The sequence below is a fragment of the Pan troglodytes genome, chromosome 9, assembly GCF_028858775.2.
Source record: "Pan troglodytes isolate AG18354 chromosome 9, NHGRI_mPanTro3-v2.0_pri, whole genome shotgun sequence".
In the NCBI taxonomy this organism is placed as follows: Eukaryota; Metazoa; Chordata; class Mammalia; order Primates; family Hominidae; genus Pan; species Pan troglodytes.
In genome coordinates this window covers 113,435,921-113,452,342 of record NC_072407.2, presented here as the reverse complement: position 1 = coordinate 113,452,342, position 16,422 = coordinate 113,435,921, and the positions used below count along the sequence as shown (strand labels likewise).

General features: G+C 45.3%; 1 protein-coding gene across 8 annotated transcripts in view; it reads left to right on the top strand.

Annotated features, from left to right (window-relative positions):
• Nucleotides 1-15,494, top strand: part of BTG4 (BTG anti-proliferation factor 4) — a 53,584-nt gene extending 38,090 nt beyond the window's left edge. For 2 of the 8 annotated variants that reach the window (XM_063783407.1, XM_063783401.1), the window contains one exon: nucleotides 13,976-15,483. In XM_063783407.1, the coding sequence (XP_063639477.1) occupies nucleotides 13,976-13,979 (4 nt within the window). In that variant the 3' untranslated portion in view covers nucleotides 13,980-15,483. Of the gene's footprint in view, nucleotides 1-1,471; nucleotides 1,587-6,641; nucleotides 6,798-13,975 lie in introns of those variants that run through there. The other 6 variants (XM_063783402.1, XM_016921967.3, XM_063783405.1 and 3 more) reach the window with 5 other exon arrangements.
• Nucleotides 15,495-16,422: the final 928 nt, after the last annotated feature.

Here is a 16,422-nt window from a genome sequence, read left to right as displayed (position 1 = left end):
AACTGGTGATGTTCTATTTCTTGATCTGGGGCTTGTTATATGGGAGTATTCACATTGGACAACTTGTTGAGGTATAAATTTATTATCTGTTCACTTTTAAAGCTGTTATTTTAATAAAGGTTTAAAAGTTTTCATCCCAGACACTGGCAATAACTTTAAATAAAGTGGATTGGGGCCCAGGAGGAGTCAGTGCCTGGTTATTTCTCTAGGTTGCTAGTTTCTGATCTTGATCTTGACATGATAGGTCTCTACTGTGCATGGGGAAGATGAAGACTTTGGGGTTCTCTCTTTGCTAATATTATCCATTGACCTTACAAAATATTAGTGATGATTTGGAACCAAAACATGTGATTTTTAAAGATACCACATTTTAAATGCTTAGGATTAAAAATAAACTTTTGTAAAACAGCAGTTGGTATCTTTGTGGTGTAGTGGAAGAAACCCTGAATGAGAAGACAGTGGACCCATGTTCTAGCTACTTTTTGTTCTCCTCCAGCTTGATGAATGGGGGCAAGTCTAATCCTCAGTTCCTTCTCTCTAGGATTAATATGTTACCTGCCTAAAGGGAAAGGGATAAACTATGCTTTAAACTACAACTGTTTTACTATTTTCATTTTTCTGGTGTGTGGTATCTCAATGTAGTTTTAAATTTCCCTGATGACCAATGCTCTATGCTCTCTTGGATGCTTTCTGAAATATAAGATCCACCCTCTGTTGTTGTGGGAGAAGCTCTTAAAGGAAGTGATGCCACTTATTCATACCATCACTCATTTCCAACCTTTTATTCTGTGGACATGTTCAATTATAAATATGGCCCAAACACAATAATAAATAATAGTTGGCATATAGCTAATTGTTATCTTAATGCTATCGATCATAAGGGTATCTCACCTTATCTTCACTCCCAAATTGATTTCTTGGTTTTCTTAGGATTTGTTATTCTGCAGCGAGGATGCTTTTTAGGAAATGTTCCATACTGGTAAAGAGCAGAAGATCTTTGTTTTTCTGAATATACTGTAGAGAATGTGGAAGACAGAGTTAGTACTCTTGTTACCATTTATTTTAAGTGCCCTTGGATCTTATTAGCCAGAATGTGGACCTGAGAGTACTATGTACAATTTTGCTTTTAAATTAAAGCAATATCTCTTCGTAGAGGGTGGTTAGCAGAGGACTAACATTCCAGCTCCACAACTATTGCTATGTCTTAGGCAAGTATGGTGTTTTTTTTTTTTCACTTCTAGGCCTCGGTTTCCTCATCCATAAGTTAGGAATAAGAGTGGCTTCCACCTTATAAGAGCATGAGAAGATTAAGTGAGATGATGTATGTAAAACTCTCAATCATAACATGGCAGGTAGCACATGGCAAGCTAATAAATGTTTGCTATTATCTGTCTTATAGTTAGCTCAGGTAGATTGTGGTTTCAGTATATTGCATCAGGGCCCATATAAATCTACTTGTTCATTAACACAGTAAATACATCTCAAGCCTACTGTGAGCCTGGGACATGGCCTACATCAGGAAATGAAACAAACCTCTGCCCTCATGGAGCTTACATTCCAGCTGAGGAAGGAAAGTAATAACAAGTGTAAGTAAATTATGTAGTGTGTTAGGAAAGGATATAGGAAAAATTAAGGGAAAGCTGCTGAGTAGGGGGAAAAGAGTTGCAAATTAAGATTGGATAGTCAGGGTAGGCCTCATTGAGAAGGTGATATTTGAACCAAGATAAGAAGGAGGTAAGGGAGTCAGGGGTAGACCAGGATTGGCACTATTTTGGGATGAGTAACTCTTTGCTCTGGGAGCTGTCCCATGCACTGTAGGCTGTTTAGCAGCATCCCTGGCCTCTACCCACTAGTTGTCAGTGGCAACCCCTTCTCCTGAGTCATGACAATCAAAAACATCTCCAGGTATTGCCAAATATCCCCTGGGGGACAAAAATTCCTCCTGGGTGAGAAACACTGCCCTAGGGGAAAGAGTATTCCAGGCACAGGGAACCCTCGAGAGAAGTGTCCCTAGTGCTTGAAGAACAGTGAGGAGGAAAGTGTGGTTGGAGTTGAGTGAATGAGGGGAAGGGTAGTAGGTAAGAGAGTGAGATATAAGGCCTCATGACAATATTATTTGGCTTTTGCTCTGAGTAAATTGGGGAGACACAGCAGATTTTGAGCAGATCCAATTTCCATTTTAAAAGGATCACTTTGCTGTGTTGCGAGTAGGCTGAAGAGAAACAAGGGTGGACTTGAGGAAGCCATTAGTAAGTATTATAGTAATCTGGGCAAGAGGCAATGGTGGCCTTTTCACAAGGGTGGTATTGTAGTTGATGAGCAGTGGTTGGATTCTAGATATGCTTTGAAAGTAGAACAACAGGATTTCCTGATGGATTGGTTGTGGGTGTGTGTAACAGATGAGTTTCAAGGGATGCTTTGGCCTGAAAAACCTGAAGAACAGTTTCTATCAGTTGAGATGGGGGAAGGTTTTGGGTGGAGCAGGTTTGGAAAGAAATTAAAAATTGGGTTTTGGACATGTTGAGTTTGAAACAGTCAGGTGGAGATGGCCAATAAACAGTTGGAGGCATGGGTTAAAGAATTGGGGTTGAAGATAGAAATTTGAGGGTCATTGACATATAGATGAGATTTAAAGCTGGAAGACTAGAAGAGAACTTCAAGGGCAGAAAATATAGACTGGAGAAGGGGACGGGACTGAGTCCTGGCCCTCCAACATTAAGAGGCCGGAGAAAAGAGCAGGGATCAGCAAAGAAGACTGAGAAGGAACAATCAGAGAAGTAGGAGGAAAACCAGAGGAGGCCAGTGTCTTGGGAGCCAAATGAAAAAAATATGTCAAGGAGGAGAATGTGGTCAGATATGTCAAATGCTGCTGATGGATGAGCACAGAAAATGGACTGTTCTCTGTGATTTGTGGGAATTGGGGTCCAACAGAATTCTGTGGTCTGGATGACCGACATCATTATCAAACCCACAAAATAAATCTGCCTTAGTAACTAATAGAGATTCAATGATGGAGATATGTGTATGGGACAATTACTTAGCAGGATTCAGGAAATCTAGAATCTAGTCTCAGATCCACCACTACAAATAGCTTTATAACTTTGGGCAAATTCCTTATCTTCTTTTTCAATAATGTGGCTAAAAGTATAGACACTACCTACTTTGCAGAATTGCTGGGTGGATCGAGTGACACTATATATAAAAGTGGCTTTGAAAATTATAGTTTGATATAAATATTGAAACATGATATGCTCTTGTTCATAAGAATGAATTAACCTTTAGTGCAGGATGATATTTTTCTTATCATAGACTTAAATTTTATGATTTTTATTTTTAATAGTTAAAATGCTGAGATATTTTCAAAACAGTGTTTTATTGTATTTTTTGTGATAGGATCTCACTCTGTTGCCCAGGCTAGAGTGCAGTGGTGTGATCATAGCTCACTGCAGCCTCAGCTTCAAACTCCTGGGCTCAATGGATCCTTCTGCCTCAGCCTTCTGAATAGCTGGGACTACAGGTATGTGCCACCATGCCCGGCTAATTTATTTTTATTTTATTTTTGTAGAGATGGGGTCTCACTGTGTTGCCCAGGCTGGTCTCAAACTCCTGGGCTCAAGTGATCTTTCTGCCTCGGCCTCCCAAAGTGCAGAGATTACAGGTGTAAACCACTGCACCTGGCAAAAGTGCTTTAACAAGATATTAAGAATATCATTATCAAGCTTGCACAGAAAACAGCACACCATAAGTTTGGGTAAACATGCTGCCACTTGGGCATCTAAACTTAGTATGAGTCACAGTTTTACAGATGGGATTCTGCTTAATTATTGATAATACGTTAGTGAGACATGAAGTTAGCCCACATTTGTATTCCTTATGACTCAGTCATGTAACTACTGTCTGCCCTGTAGAATAGGATTTTTATTGTCATGAGGCCAGGTGCCATGGTTCATGCCTGTAATCCCAGAACTTTGGGAACACTGAGGCAGGTGGATTGCTTCAGCCCAAGCATTCAAGACCAGCCTGGGCAACCTGACAAAACCCTGTCTCTACAAAAAATTATGAAAATTTGCCGGGATGGTGGTGTGCACCTGTTTGGAAGGGTGAGATGGGAGGATCGCTTAAGCTCAGCAGGTCAAGGCTGCAGTCAGCTGTAACGGCGTCACTGCACTCCAGCCTGGGCAGCGGAGCGAGATCCTGTCTCAAAAACAAAACAAAAAATATTGTCATATGTGGCTTGAGGTCAGAAATATCTGAATACACTGAGGCATTTACTCTGTGAAGAAGTCCATTTTAGTCAAGACCATGTGATACACATGATAAAGTTAGTTACCTCTTCTAGTGGTTCTGGCTCCAAGGGAGATAGACACATGCTTCATTTCAATGAGTTTAGACAGAAGATCTCTTCCTCTGTCAGAGATGGGCTGCTCTTCCAGCAGGATAGCACTTATGCTTTGGTCAAGTTTACTGTCCCTGGAAACTGCTGCCATTCTCAGTGTGATAGGGAATGCTTCCCTGAAATAGGCCTCCAGGCCCTTGGTCAAGGGAAGAGAAGGCAAGGGGGACAGACAGATCAGTAGGGCTTCTATACAATTGCTATTAAAGCTTTAAAATAATAGTTGAAAGAAAAATGGAGCTTGAGCGTTCTCATCTTTACTTGCCCTCACCATGGGTTATCATTGTCTTTAGCAGTTCTGGTGCGGTTTATGTGTGAACTGTTAAACAGCCACAGAAAGCTGAGATGCTGTGCTCATAGGAAAACCACTTCCGTGAAGCAGTGGTACATGCATTTTGTCATATGCTGCCACGGGAAATCTGATTAGGAAAATCCTCTTCCTGGCCAGGCAGGAGGAACCAAAGGCCACAATGGGACTCAAGTAGATTTGAAATGTTGCAAAGCCTAAAGCATTTATTCTCCTGGGGAACGGGGTCTGAGTCACAGAGAAAGAGAAGCAAAATGCCCTGTACATGTTATAAATACCTTGTAAAATGACCCCAGAAAGGCAGGGCCGGAGTCCTGGTGGGGTTCCCCAGCAGTGATGTGGGCCAGGCAGCGGATCAGCAGCAGAACAAAGCTTCCCACAGAGGCCAAACATTCTCTCCCAATGAACAGTGTGTTTTCAGCACTCTGAGAGGAGAAAACACCCAAACACAGAGATGTCCACCCCTGGGAACATTCCCACCGCCCATTTCTTTCTCAGGGTTTATGGCACATGGTCTAAAACAATACTCTCTGGCCCTAATGGAAATTTGCTGAAGGGAAGATTCAGATGACCGGGGAAAAATTGTTTGAGTTCAACTCTCTGAATAAGTCATTTGCTCCACTGTCTCCCAAGTTTTCCTACTGCCTCCATCTTACAGAAAACAAACTTAGAAATTCAGAGTTACTTGTGTATCTCTTTTGTCAATATCCTCCAATCACTATTTCCTTAAGCAGTGGTTTTCAAACTTTTGTGTAATAAGAATCACAAGGGAGTGATGCTGTTCTCGAGACCCATCCCCAAATTCCTGGTTCTGTGGGGTCTATGTGCTTCCATTTTTCCCAGGTTCCCCAAGTGGTTGGTTCAGGAGGTCTAAGGATCGCAGTTTGAGAATCACTGCCTTAGAGGGCTCTCAAGGCTTTCTTCATCTTCCATGCCTTTATTGTAATCAAGTTTTCAAATCGCCTCTCTTGCCTGTTGATTTGAAGTAACTCTCTTGTTCATTCTCTTAAGAGACAGTAGGTTGGCATGAAAAAACTTCAGGTAGTTTGGAATCAGACAATCTGAGATCTATCCTTTGACTCAGCTGTGAGTGGCAGCTGCATAGACTCATGGTTATGAGTTTTTGGTGTCAAACACACCTGGGCTCGAGTCTTAACTCTTGCTAACTCTGTGATCTTGGGGAAGTTACTTAGCCTCTCTGGGCTTCAATTTCCTAATTTCTAAAACAAAGATAACAAAAGTACCCCATAGTGTTGTGAGTCGTAAATGAGACCATGCCTGTAAGGCACCTGGCTGAGTTCCTGGCACATGGCACTTGCACCACAACCTGAGTTCGTTTACCCATCCATAAAATGGGATTAAATTCTCATCTATTTCATCGAGTTGCTTTGAGGATCAAGTGAAATGTGTGGAGAGTACCATATGTGAGTAGTTTCTGGTTTTATTAAACCCCCCAACAACCTACTAGTCAAGTATAAACCTTTTTCTAATCCTCCAGTATCAATGAGCAGTTTCTCCTCTCAGAATTGTTTAGCAATAGACTGTCATCAGTGTTTAAGGCAGTTACCAGCAAGGCACTTCCAATCTACATATCTGAAGAACTGCCAGGACAGGAACAATTTAGATCCTTTTCTGTAGAAAGATGCTGATTGTGCAGGATTTCCTGAAGCTGGAACCATGACTCTTGTAGGAAATACCAGCCTGGAACCTCTGGCTTTGATAATGACAGAGATCTATTAAAGGGCACCAAGCTATTATGCTTCTCTGGGCACAAGCCAGAACATATTCATTTTACTGATTAGAGAAAGCTCTTACACTGTGACATTTATTATGCCTTAGCTAAATGACTTATTTCCAGGAGGGAATAAAATATGTCAGGATTTTAGGAAAAAATTATAAAATTTGTTCTTTTTGCTTTCATTTATCTATACTGGACCCCAGAATTTTATAACCCACATCTGGGAATGAATTTGCAGCACCTGGTAGAAGAAGGCACCTTGGAAGGCACTGCCTTGGGCTTCCATGGCAGGAAGATGAGAAGAAATCTTCAGGGTGATTTCTGGAGCCTGAAAAGAATAAAAAACAAAACCAAACCTATCCTTTTGCTAAAAAATTCTCATGCATCTCAGCTACGTAGCATCAGCCAAATTGATGAGAAGTAAATGCATTGGGGCATTAATTTAAATTGCAACAGGGTAAGTAGGCTTAGTATACAGGAAAATGGAAAGAGTAACTGCATATTTAATATTTATGCTAAATATGACAATCAATTTACTACTTTTCTAAATAGAGCTTGACTAGACTAGAGAGATTTGAGCCATGATGCCTAGATTTTAACCTTGGCTCTGCCTTTTTGGCTGTGTGATCTTGGGTAGTTTATGTAACCACTGTGTCTCTTCTGCTCAATTTTAAAATAGGAAAAATAATAGTATCTGTCTCATAGGGTTTTTTGAGGATTACATGAGTTAATTAATAGAAGTTATTAGAATATTTTCTGGCATGTAGAAAGTGACTAATTCATTCTACCTGTGATTAATATCATTCGAGAGATTAGACTTTGGATTGGTAAAATAACTCCCATAAATCCCCTTAAAGGAGAGACTAGAAAGTTTGCTGTTCCAGGTGCTTAATCCTAGGGAATATCTGCCATCTCAAAAGCTTCTTCCTGGCCACCCTGACCTTCTAGGCTCCATGAGTAACTGCTCCAGAGAGGCCAGAAACAAGACTTACATGCAGCTGGGGGATGAGGAGGTGCAGGATGGAGAGGCCATACTGGTAAACCACAAACTCCCTGGCAGAAAGGTCAGTGGGTTGCACAGTTATCAACTTTTCCTCTGCACTGTCTGAGGTTTTAGAAGATCCTGCAAAGAGCTCTTTGGGTCTACAGAGATCAGGAGAAACCAGTAATAATTTCACTAACTTTTCTGTACAATAATGATAAAACACAACTCAATTTAGGAAAAGGTTTATTGCAACCATCTATCATCCATCCATCCATCCATCCACCCACCCATCCATCCTCCTGTGCTATATATGCATCATGCTACATGGTCTTCTGTCCATCTTTATGGAAAAAATGATTGAGTTTCAGTCAATAGGAACAGAGGGGCTAGGACAGAATGAGGGTCCACAGAAGATGGCAACAGATTTTCTTCTTCTATTTCCTTGAGTTGCTTGGAGCATTAAATGTAATATACTCAGAACAGTGTCTAGTACATAGAAAGCATTCAGCAAATGTTAAATATATTTAAGAATCTTACTTCCCTACAATATCTGTAGGGAATGTCCGTAATGGGCCTTGAGTATTTAAAATTTCTATTTTTTTATTGTTTTTGAGAGAACAGTAAAGAATGGATTGGTAGCAAAGTTTAGGGAAGACTGCTGAAGTAGCAGTCAGAAGACCTGTGTTCTAGCCCAGGTTCTATAAGACCCCAAGAAAGTCACTGAACTTCTTTGAGCATCAGTTCTCATCTATTAAAAAGTAATTAATAACCTTCTACTATCTTCTAGAACTAGAAGATATAAACAAGATAATGTATATAAAATTACTCTCAAAATTACAAGGCCAGTATAATGGCAAGACGAAGGTTGAAGTGGGGCTGGGAACCCTTAAAGGAGAGCTCATTTCTCTGCCATTCCCTTCCTAGTTTCACCCAAAGAAAGGAGGAATTAATAATGAGATTGGTCAAGTTCTCTGGAGTCAGTAAACTTTTTTTTTCTGGAAAGGGCCAGATAGTAAGTATTTTAGGCTTTGTTAGCCAAAAGCCAAAATTAGGGTTCAAAGTTAGTGTTCCCTTTCCTCACGGTAGAAGCATGGCCTCATTCTCCTACAAAGCCTTCTCTTGCTTCTCTGGTCCAGAAAAGCAAGTGATCTGCCCTCCTGGGAACTCACCAAAATGTGTTACCTGCATCTTCTTTTGGCACTGCCTTCATAGTGTTGAACAACTTTTCATTTGAGGAAGCACGTGAAGAGCACAGGGTCTGGGGAAAGACTCTTGGGGATTGAATTCCAGCTGAACTACTCACTAGCAATATGATCTTTGAATACTTTCTTGACCTATCCAGGAGCTTCAGTTCCCTCATCTATAAGATGAGTAATAGTACACACTTTACTGGGTTGTTGTAAAAAGTAAATGAGTTAATACATCTAAAGAGTTAGAATAGTATGTGGCATATTATAAAGCACTCCATAAAATTTTTATTCTTCTTTTGTCATTTTTTCTCTAATCATTTTAAAATGTAAAATCTTTCTTAGCTTGTGGGCCATGCAAAAACAGGTGGCAGGTTGGAGTTGGAGGTATGGAGTGGGCCATAGTTTGCACTTCCCTGCTCAAGTTCAGGGGTGTTCATGGTGCTGTGCTTACCTGGAGCCCTGCACTGTGGTCTACTGAAAGGCACACATGCATTTTCTGTTACTTCTTTTCCACTTGGGATGTGTGTGAGTTGAAACGGACCTGGTTCTTCAGGTTAGGCAAGCCACGTGCTCTCTTGACTTCCAATTCCAAGGAGTGGTATTGGTAAAGTGATCTGGGGTCCCTTTGGGGAGCAAGGTCTTCTCTTCGTTCAGTTCTTCTGTTTTTTTCCCTGTTCATTTTTTCCCTTTCCTGCCTCACACCTTTACATTAGCTCCTTCTAACATGTGGCTGGCTGGTATGGGATGAAGTCCCAAGATTTAGATTCATGTTTGGTGGGGAAGGTAGGGGGCCTTTGGAAATTCCCTTTTGGAAATTTGCTCAGTTATAGTTATAAGGGTACTTTGATTCCTATTTGTTATTCCTTATATGGGAAAATCACTTGGGGAACTTTAGTGTGCGGGTAGAGAGAAAGAGATGTTTGGCAAGGCAGGATTCTAACATTCCTAGATCCTAGGGGTTACCCCATCACATACCTTCAGTGCCCCCCATGAGAATCCCAAACAGGAGCTACAAGGGAAAAGGTTACCTGGTTTGTGATACACTTATTTTTGCAATTCAGCTTCTTCCTTGTGGGCTTGGGACCAGATGTCTGTTTTCTTCAGGATGGAGAAGAATGGTGAAGTCCAGATGATGTCAGCTTTATCTGTATCCGAACAGAGGGGAATAAAATAGTTATTGAGGTGAGGGCCTAGGGTTGTGGCCAAAGCCAAAAGGAGCCAGCTGTAGCATTGGATGTGACAGGCAGCCTCTAAGATGGCCCCAGTGACCCCCTAATGTGTATCCATGCCCTTGTGTAATTCCCTCCCCTTGCATGTGGGTTGGATCTAGTGGTTCATCCAAATGAATAGAACATGGCAAAAGTGATGGGTTGTCGTTTCTGAGATTGAGTCAAAAAGACTGTGGGGCTGGGAACAGTGGCTCATGCCTGTAATGCCAGCATTTTGGGAGGCTGAGGCGGGCTGATCACTTGTGGTCAGGAGTTCAAGACCAGCCTGGCCAACATGGGGAAACCCTGTCTCTACTAAAAATATAAAAAAATTAGCTGGGCATGGTGGCGCACACCTGTAATCCCAGCTACTCGGGAGGCTGAGGCAGGAGAATCACTTGAACCCGGGAGGCGGAGGTTGCAGTGAGTGGAGATTGCACCACTGCACTCCAGCCTGGGCAACAGAGAGAGACTCCATCTCAAAAAAAGACGTTGGCTTCCACTTTGCTCGCCCTCTCTCACTCTCTGGCCTCCTTCCTCTGAGAGAAGTCAGCTGCCATGTTGTGAGCTGCCCATGAAGTCCGTGGCAGGAATTGTTGTCTCTGACCAACAGCAGGCAAGGACTTGAGGTCTGCCAATAGCCGTAAGAGTGAGCTTGGAAGTGAATCCTCCAGCAGTCAAGCCTTGAGATGACTGCAGTCCTGGCCCACACCTTGAGTGTAGCTTGTGGAGACCCTGGGCCAGAGGTACCCAGCTAAGCTGCACCCAGATCCTTGGCCCAAAGAAACTGTGAGAAAATAAATGTCATTTTAAGCCATCAGATTTTAGGGTCATTTCTTACATGGCAATCAATAACTAATGCATTTGGTTCCTCTAATGTTCTTCCTAAAGAACCTACTGGGGACACACGCCTATGGTGCTGGGAATTCTAAGTGTAGCATTAGGACCTATCGAAATGGCCAGGATTGGCTGCAGAAGACAACGCTGGAATAGGGACCAGCCTGACCTGTTTCTGGCCTCTGATCCTCCAGCCCTGGAGCTCCTACTAGCGCTGCAGTGAGCTGCTTCAGGAATGGGATCAACAGGGGGCAGGTAGCAGCCCGGTCCCTGAGAGAAGTGGTGACTGTTCCATAGAATATGTCTCCAGGGTAATTCTCCAAACACACAGGGGTTCCTGAGGCAATCATCTAGGATGAAATAGCACTGAGTTCCATGCTTGGTCCCCACCTGTCCCACGTGGTTGCCTTGGGAGTCTCTTTCTGAGGCCCCCTATCAAAGATGGAAATACAGATCTCCTCAGCCAAGTCCAGTCCAGGGATCAGCACCTGGGTGTGCAACAGCTGGAGGCAGCTCCACTCCCGTCGGTACTGCAGCTGACCCAGGGCCTTAGCCAGGAAGTTCTGTCTCTCCCTCACCACCCACTGAAACTCATCAGAGGGACGCTGAACCACCTACAACACAGGGAACGTAATGGCCAAGTTAAGATGAGCCTTCTTTCTTCTCACTCCCCTTCTGGCACATCCACGGTTCCTTGAGCCCACCTACCCCTGAATATTACATTGCCCCGAAGAGCCACATCTGATGATGTGGGAGGATGTGCTCATCACATGTGGGGACCCTTGTCAGCCTCAGAGCGTCACCTTCCTGGGGCGGTTCCAGACCTGTGGGCTCTGATTCCTGCTTTGCTGCAGCCGCATCTCCTCCTCCTGGCCCTGCAGCCGGCCAGCTGCTTGCCTAAGCTTTTCTGCTGCCTGCCCTAAACTCTGCAGGACCTTCTGCATACCTAGCACCACCTGTGCCTCCTGTTCCCACTCCTCTCTGCTGCAAATGGCAGAGAAAAGGCCACATGGCAGCGACCACCACCAGGGGTAAGGAGGAGAAGAAAAGACAATAGATTATCGGAGTCAGGGGAACCTGCAGGTAAGAGCCAGGGCCTGGCTGAGCCTGGGAGGGCTGAGCACATTCAGAGGGCAGGAGGGGCTCCCCACGGGGCAGCTATCTGTGGTGATGCACTCCCTGGAGATTTCTGCTGTGGGGATCTGAGCCTAGGAGATGCTTTCCCACCTTGAGAGAGCAGGCCCCGCTCTGGGCTGCTGTGTGTGCTCAGAGCCCTGGCTCTTCTCTCCATCTCCTGCAGGCAGCGGGACTCAAGGGCCTGGCAGGCCTCCTCTGCAGCCTTCAGCTATGTAGGACAGAAGGGACAAAGGAATGGGCCTCGGAGGGGAAGCCAGGAGCTCTGGGTGGGGCTCCTGTTTGCTTTTCCTCCCCTACCTCTGTCCTGCTTAGATACTTAGGGGTGACTGAAATCTTGGGCCTGGGGCTGGGGAATCTTGGGACTGTGTCTTTTCTGAGATGGATTTCATTCCCATGGTTGAGGGAGAAAAGGACTCCAAACTTTCAAAGAGAAAACTGTGCAATCTTGGCAGATGGATGGGGACTGTGAGGTGGTGTCTCTGGGCCTCACCTGCTGCTCAGCGCCATTTCCTGCCATGAAGTGGAGCTCCTGGCTCAGGTGCCCCAGCTGTTCCAGTAGCTGCTCCTCCTCCTGTTCCTGGTGGCACCAGTACTGCTCCTGGGCTCTCAACTCCTGCTCCAGGACGTCCAGCTACAATATCCAGCCTGTTTAGGGCTTACTGGCTTTTTCTGCTCATGGCCCCATGTGGTCCAGCCGTAGATCCCCAAAGTTTCACAGGGTAATGGCCCTCCCTGACCTTGGGTATCTATGACTAAACTTGGTGAGGCCATCAACTTGGTTTTATTTAATTAATTAATTTATTTATTTTTGAGACGGAGTCTCATGTTGTTGCTGAGGCTGGAGGGCAATGGCGCAATCTCGGCTCACTGCAACCTCTGCCTCCCAGGTTCAAGCAATTCTCCTGACTCAGCCCCCCGAGTAGCTGGGATTAAAGGTGACTGCCACCACACCCGGCTAATATTTTTGTAGAGACGGGGTTTCACCGTGTTGGCCAGGCTGGTCTTGACCTCCTGACCTCAGGTGATCCTCCCACCTCTGCCTTCCAACAACGTGGTTTTAGCTAGAAAAATAACCATACATTTTCTTCAAGCTCCCTGGTTCCTCCCTCCCTCCTGGTGACACCTGCTCCAGAGTCCCCCGTGCCTCCTGCCCCCACTCTTCTCTTGGGAAGTCCAGAGGAGACAGGCACGTGGCAGCAGGAAATTGTTCTCACCCCCCTCATATCGTGAAGACATACTGACCTGTGAAACAGTGGTGTCAGGGCTAGAATTGAAATTTCTTGGCTTCTAACAAGAACCTTTTATTTATCACATACCTTTTATCACAGTTTCTGAAACGTAACCAGACTGAGAATGTATGGGGGCCCTAAATCATTTTCATTGTGGTGGAGATCTGCCAATGGCTGAATTACCGCAATAACTTCCTGACGGGGCTTCCTCTGCTAGTCTGGCCCCACTCCCATCCATCCTCCGCACAGCTGCCAGGGAGAGCTTTCTAGAACGCTGACTGTACCTACACATACATAAACATAAAAATAAATGGGAGGAGGTGTGCCAACTTGTGAAGTGGCTGGGTTTGGTGGGAGAGACAGGGGGAGAGGTAAAGAGTGCCTGGATGGGGATGCCATGGGGGTGTTGACTGTGGGTGGAGGGAGAGGAATGGGCAGGAAAGCTTTTGCTTCTTCATTGACATACTTTAAAAATGTATGAGTAACTTATGTTTTGTATTGTTTCATATTTTCAAAATTTTAAAGTCTTGCATTTATATTTGATTATATCCCATGTCTGAGAATCCTTCAGCAGCTCCCCGTGGCTTTCATGATAGAAGATACATTTCTCATACTTGCTGCCTTTGCATTTGCTTTCCCCGAGGCTGGAGTGACTTTCTCTGCTGTCTCTCTGCTGCGTGCATTACCTCATTTGGGAAGTCTTGAGCTCTCCTGTGTGTGTTGAGATGCCCTCCCCTGAGCTTTCTTAACACCCTTGTGAACCACCCACTGTTTGGGACCCATGGCCAGCCAGTTCCTTGGGAACCCTATCTAGTTGTCCTTGTATCTCAATGCCTAACATGTTGCCTGGAACACAGCTCTCAATATGTAGTTGCTGAGTGAATGAATGAATGAATGAATGAATACAATAAACCCTCCTACATACCTGACCAGGGTCTCTCACTCCCCCAGGTAAAGCCTCCAGCACCTGGACAACGGGCACCACCACTCTGGCAGAGAGATCCGTTTGAGCTCCAATGACAGGACCAGGCTTCCCAGTCCAGGGGTCTATGGCTTGAGCCCCAATCGAGATTGGGATTAGACCTGTGGGATGCCAAGCCCACCACTGGCTTTAGAAACCAGAGATGGGGAAGGAAGGAAGGTCCTTTTTCTGGCAAAAAGGAAGCCGGAAGAGCCCCTGACCTCCTTTTGCCCTTCAAAGGGCTCTAAGCTGGATTATAGGGCTCCTGGTGGCCACAGCCCTGGCGTGGGGGTGGGTGGTGAGTTTCTGAAGTGCTGGTCTTTGAAAGGACCCAATAATCTAGGGGAGACATACATGATTTATGGTCCTGGGGTTTTGGAATCTCTGGGCACCTTTAATTTTGGGTCTCAGCAGCCCTAGCAGAAGACCAGAATGACCCCTTCCCTTGGCACATGGGTACCCCTCCTGAGCTTTAGGGGGTTTTCTCTCCCAGAGCTAAGTCACATTCCTGAGCTCTCAGAGGTCCCAAGTTCTCTCCTACCTTTGCCATCAGCGTCTTCCATTGAGCCTGCCAGCGGTGTGGCATCGCCAGAATTCTCATCATGCTCCATGCCCAGGATAGGCACCATGAGCCCCGAGCCCTCAGGATCTGGGATCTCCATTCCATACAGGGCTGGGGCCCACAGCTCTGTCCCAGGATAGCGCATCATTCCCAACACCAGGGGGAGAGGGAGTGAAGAGGAGGAGTTGAGGGTTAAGCATCACCCTGAAGTCTTTCCAGGTTCAAAGTACTACGTCCCTGACCAGAGAGGCTTCCCTGCAAACACTACATTTGTTTTCTTTAGGCTCAACTTAGCATTCTGAATTCAGAAAGGAAGAAAGGACAATGCCCTAATGGCCTGTTTTGGAAGAAGCAAGTGGGAATTGAGTGGCATCAGACCTTTTGAGAAGCTGAGAACCACTTCTAAAAGAAGGGGGCTTGTGTTCTTGAGCACCTGCCATTCCTCAGAATCTGCACTCAGGACTCTGTAGAAGTTATATTTCACTCAGTCCTACAACCCAAGCTATAAAGTATGCACAATTTTTTTTTTTTTTTGAGACGGAGTCTCACCCTGTCACCCAGGCTGGAGTACAATGATGTGATCTCAGCTCATTGCAACCTCCACCTCCTGGATTCAAGCGATTCTCCTGCCTCAGCCTCCCAAGTAGCTGAGATTACAGGCTCCCACCACCATGTCTGGCTATTTTTTGTAGTTTTAGTAGAGACGGGGTTTCACCATATTGATCAAGCTGGTCTCGAACTCCTGACCTCAAGCAATCCACCTGCCTCGACCTCCCAATGTGCTGGGATTACAGGCATGAGCCACCGTGCCCGGCCAGTATGCACAATTTTACTCTTCCTTTTAAAAGATGGTAAAACAGTGGCAGGGAGGGGTTAGTTTTAATAACTTGCCCAAGGTCAAAGAGTTAATAAATTGTGGGGCAGGTCTTCAAACTCAAGTCAATTCTGACCTGGTTCTTTTTGTTTTGTTGTTATTTGTGGGAAGAGGGTAATTTCTAGAATGAGTGAGATTAACTCCAGGAAGATGCCACTCCTACTTCTCCTTGCCTTTCCTTGTATCAGGGCTGTCGGTGGGAGGTGGAGTTTTGGGATGAGCTCCTTTCTTGCGTTTATTCGTGGGAAGTGGAAGACTGCTGCAGAATGAAGGTGAGAAGAGATTGAGGACTCAGGAGATTCAGGCTTTGCAGCTAGAGGACCCCAGCTAGGCAACTCATTTAACTCTGAACGTCAGGTTTCCCACTCTAAAATGGGTATCATAGCACCTGTTGGTGGTGTTTCATGAGCCATGAAGTAACAAGAGAATGTACGCTCCATAACATAAACTCAATGGCATTGGCAAGAAATTAAGACAGGGAGGCAGTCAAGCACTCATGGGGTCGGGGTATGAAGTCATGGAGTTCCTTCTCTCTTCCCTTGGTCACGCATGTGCATGGCCAGTAGGGCTGCAGCCCTGTCCCTGAGCTTATGGGCCTAGGAGCATCAAAGCACCAGGTCATTCTGGGCCTGAGATATCGGGGCCTGAGAGCCTCTGGCCCAGATTTGTCCATACCTATCCTGCCACCACTGGCTTCAATGTCATCTGCTGTCACCAGCTGCCTCTCCAGCCTCTGAGCCTGCTGTAGGACATGGTGCAGAGTCAAGGCCAGTGCCTGTCTCATGTCCTTAATGGCAGCCTCCAGAGTTTCCTGTATACCCGACTCTGGACTCTCCTGGCACGGCTGAAGCACTGTAATCACTTGCCTCTGGGCCACTAGCACATTGGTGTCCAGCAGGGCCTGTGGCCCTCCCATATGGGGCAATGTCTGGCCCTCTCGTCGGGAAGCCCCCTGGAGCCGGACTGTCTTCCTGCTCAGTGGCTCCACAGAGCTGTCACCA